At 50.0% G+C, this 4413-nt stretch overlaps 1 protein-coding gene across 1 annotated transcript; it reads left to right on the top strand.

The window, feature by feature from the left end:
- The first annotated feature begins 3304 nt into the window (after positions 1-3304).
- On the top strand, positions 3305-4186 carry LOC112459914 (uncharacterized protein K02A2.6-like). The gene has a single exon (XM_025024286.1). It carries the CDS (start codon positions 3305-3307, stop codon positions 4184-4186), a length of 882 nt encoding a protein of 293 aa, XP_024880054.1.
- Positions 4187-4413: the final 227 nt, after the last annotated feature.

The raw sequence follows: 4413 nt of genomic DNA, 5'->3' as shown, positions 1-4413 counted from the left end.
GAAAACTCGAGCGATAATCAGTACGATCTCGACTCGCAAAGAACACGCAACCGAAGATTCCCAGCGATAATTTATAAGTGCGCAAGAAGTTAAGGTAAACACTAAATATAACAATTATGTTATATACATATACATACATTCAACGTTGAAACAAAAGAATATTGTTAACTGCAAACGTTTGTTGTTTGTCGCTCCACGACAATACGTGGCCCAGCGTCCAACGTGTATGCATTCTCGAGAATATTTTTATAAATTATAAGGGCCCTGCCGGACTGGTACGCGTTAAAAACGTCATTATGACGTGTTAACTCGTCACACGTTACGTTACAACGACGTCTCAATTGGTGTTCGAAACGTAATTGCCACGTTGCTGTGACGTAACTAACAGCCAAATTCTTGGTGACAGAAACGTTGTAGTAACGTGTATTTGCGACTTTATGTGACGGGTTGAGCACCTATTTGCAACCTAAAAATAATCAATCGGTTTTAAAAAATTAAAATTAGTTTTTATTGTATTATATATGTTAACGGTATATAGTTTTATATATTGGACAAAATAAGTGATTATTTATTATTTATGTGACAGAAATGTAAACAGACAATATATATTTTATTTTAAATAAAATATAACATCTATTTTATATTTCTTTCACAATAAGTATAATCATTATGTATTTTGTCTATCAATATAAATATATAGTTTACATATATAACGCAATAAAAAGTAATCTCAACTTCTCAAAATCAGACGATTGTGTTTTATAATATAAATATAAAGCACCAAGAAAGGAGGTAATAAATAAAAATAATGTAAATATATGTTTTTGTTGCTACATTAGCCTTTTATTTTCTCTTTATATCTCTTTCTCACTCAATGTTAATAAATGTTATTAAAATACGTAACTCTTAAAATCGTCTAAATTATCAAAAGTATATCAACATAATAAAATATACGGTTATTATTTTAAAAATAAACAGTCTTTCTCTTAAAAGAATATTATATTATAAAGAATTGTTATATGTGTAAAAAATGTAAGTGTGAAAATAAAAATATATTCCGCGGCCGCAATTTTTTCCGCGGCCGCACCTCGACATCCAGGTAAACAAGAAACCGCTCATGGCGCTGCTCGATACGGGATCCGAAATCTCATTCGTAAACGAGAACACCGCGCGACTCGCGCAAAACCTAGGCTTCGCGATCGTCCCCGACGAAGAGGAGGTGCAACTAGCCAACGGCCACCGCATCGTTCTTCCCGGCCGCGTCCGGCTACCCGTCCAAACCACGAGACGCACGATCTGGCATGAATTTTTAATCATGCCGAACCTAGCGAGCGCAGTACTCCTCGGAGTAGATTTTTGGGCAAAAATCGGTCTCGCAGTACCCGCGCCAGCCAAACCGATAATGCCGCAAACCACTCCCGGGACGGCCGCGACCGAGGGGATTGCACCGCGCACACCGACCGAGGAAATACGGTTACGAGAATTCCTCGAGCAAGAATTACTGCCTTTTCGAAACCCTCCGCGGGCCCACCGACCGAACGGCGCACGACATCCGCCTGAAACCGACCGCCAGTCCGATCAAACAAAGATACCGGCCCCGTAACCCGGCCATGCAGGCCGTTATTGACAGCGAAGTCGAGAAAATGGAGCGAGACGGAGTAATAGAACGCTCCCACAGCGCCTGGAGCTCGCCCGTAGTCGTGGTTCGAAAGAAGGACGGCAGCTACCGATTTTGTATAGATTTCCGGAGGGTCAACGACGCAACCGAGCCCGACGCCTACCCACTCCCCCAGATTACCGCCACCCTCGATAAATTACGCGGCGCGAAATACCTTACCACGCTCGATCTAAAAAGCGGCTACTGGCAGATACCGCTCACACCGTCCAGTCGACCCATCACCGCGTTTACGGTACCCGGGAAGGAGCTTTTCCATTTCAAAGTAATGCCGTTCGGCCTGCACTCCGCCCCCGCCACGTTCCAACGGCTTCTAGACTCCGTGCTCGGACCCGAATTAGAACCCCACGTGTTCATATACCTCGACGACATCATAATATTTAGCGAGACATTCGAAGAACATCTTCGAATCCTACGGGAAGTCTTCCGACGGCTTCGCGACGCGAACTTAAAACTCAATCCGGCCGAGTGCCGATTCTGCGTAGACCGCCTACAATACCTAGGGCACATCGTCGACCGAGAAGGGATACGCACCGACCCCGAGAAAGTCAAAGCCGTCGCCCAGTGGCCGCGGCCACAAACCGTAAAGCAAATCCGACAGTTCCTAGGCGTCGCCTCCTGGTACCGGCGATTTATACAAGACTTCGCAACCGTCGCCGCGCCCCTCACCGCGTTAACCCGCAAACACGCCCGGTGGGCATGGGGGCCCGAGGAAGAAAACGCATTCGAACAATTAAAGACGACCCTGACCACCGCGCCGGTTCTCGCCTGCCCGGATTTCACGCGTTTTGTCCTGCAAACCGACGCCAGCACAACCGGAGTAGGGGCCGTGCTAACGCAAAATTTCCCGGAGGGCGAACGAGTCATCGCATACGCAAGCCGAACTCTCAATCAGGCCGAACGGAATTACAGCGCGACCGAGCTCGAATGCCTAGCCGTAATATGGGGAATCCGCCGCATGCGGGACTATCTCGAGGGGTACCCATTCACCGTTCTCACGGACCACCAGTCGCTCCGGTGGTTGCAGAAAATCGACGCACCCACCGGGAGACTGGGCCGGTGGGCATTCGAGCTCCAGCAATACGACCTAGAGATCCGCTACAGAAAGGGAGCCCTTAACCGGGTGGCAGACGCGCTATCTCGCCAGCCCACGACAGCCGCCGTTACCCCCCCGCCCCGCTGCCCCTGGTATCGCCGCACGTTGCGCGCCGTGCAACACGCCCCGCGCAAATATCCAGACTACGAAATAAAGGAGGGAAAACTACTTCGTCACGTACTCCACAATCTCGATTTCAAAGAAACACCCGCCGACGAACAATGGAAAGAGTGCGTAGCCAAAGACCGCCGCCCCGAAATCCTATACCAGAATCACGACGCCCCTACGGCTGGACATCTCGGGATCGCGAAAACAATCGCCCGGATCGCGCAGTACTACTATTGGCCCGGCATGTTTCGGGAAATAGCGCAGTACGTCCGAAACTGCTCAAATGCTTAAAGCATAAAGTCGCGCAAACACGACCAGCCGGTACGTTACACGCCACTTCCGTCGTCCGCCCCTGGCAACAAGTCACGTTAGACTTAATAGGGCTGCTGCCGCGCTCAAAGGGAGGGCATACATGGCTCCTGACCATGCAGGACCGTTTCTCAAAATGGCTGGAGATGCGTCCCTTAGGTCGCGCCACCGCGTCTGCCGTCACGACGAACATTGCCGAAGCGATACTGTACCGACACGGATGCCCCGAGGTAATCCTGTCAGATAATGGGACGCAGCTCCGGTCCGCGAAACTTGAAAAAATGCTAGCCGCACATCACGTGCGGCATGCATATACGCCCGTGCACGCGCCACATTGCAACCCGGTAGAACGAACAAACCGCGTAGTAAAGACAATGGTATCCCAATATGTAGACAAAAATCATCGAAATTGGGACGAGCGAATACCGGAGTTGCAATTCGCGTACAATACGGCGCGGCACGAGGCAACCGGATACACCCCTGCATATCTTGTCTACGGTCGCGAGCCGGTATCCCCTCTCAATCGAGATGCCGCACCAAAAACCGTCGCACCGCCGCCCGACGAAACGCGCCGACATCTCGAGGAGGCCTTCGAACTCGCGAGAATACATCTCGCACACGCGTTCCAGCGACAACAGAAGTATTATAATCTCCGACGACGAGCGTGGACACAAAAAATTGGAGACTGGGTATGGAAGCGTGAGTACCCACTCTCCAATAAAGCCGCAGCATTCAACGCAAAACTCGCGCCGAAATTCAGAGGCCCCCTCGAGGTGCGACGTATAGTATCCCCCGTAATTGTGGACCTACGCGATAAGAGCGGCAAGTGGATCCGACATATCCACGTACAAGACTTGAAAACCGCGCCGGAAACCCTCCCTCCAGGCGACGAGACCGGGGAAGAAAATGCCGAAACAGACAGCGAGAGCAACAGCGAAACCGACGCCGAAAACACCATCAACCCCGACAACGACACCGAGGACAACAACGAATATTAAACATTGCCCTATACCCCCTCCCGGACACCCGCTAAACAATAAACAAAAGATCGGCTATATAAACGAGCCCCGAAGTCGAAAGACACACTCGAGTCAAATTTCCCGAGATGGAGACAGCCACGACCGAGAAAAGCATCCTCGAGGAAATCGAGGAACTCCTCGTCGAGCCCGTCGCTTACGACCCGGCCTGCCCGGATTTCGGTACGACCTGGACGAAGCTGTTCACC

Source organism: Temnothorax curvispinosus, unplaced genomic scaffold (genome assembly GCF_003070985.1).
Source record: "Temnothorax curvispinosus isolate PA1 unplaced genomic scaffold, ASM307098v1 QBEX01010221.1, whole genome shotgun sequence".
NCBI lineage: Eukaryota > Metazoa > Arthropoda > Insecta > Hymenoptera > Formicidae > Temnothorax > Temnothorax curvispinosus.
The sequence above is the reverse complement of the archived record's forward strand: the minus strand, read 5'-3'. Positions and strand labels throughout refer to the sequence as shown.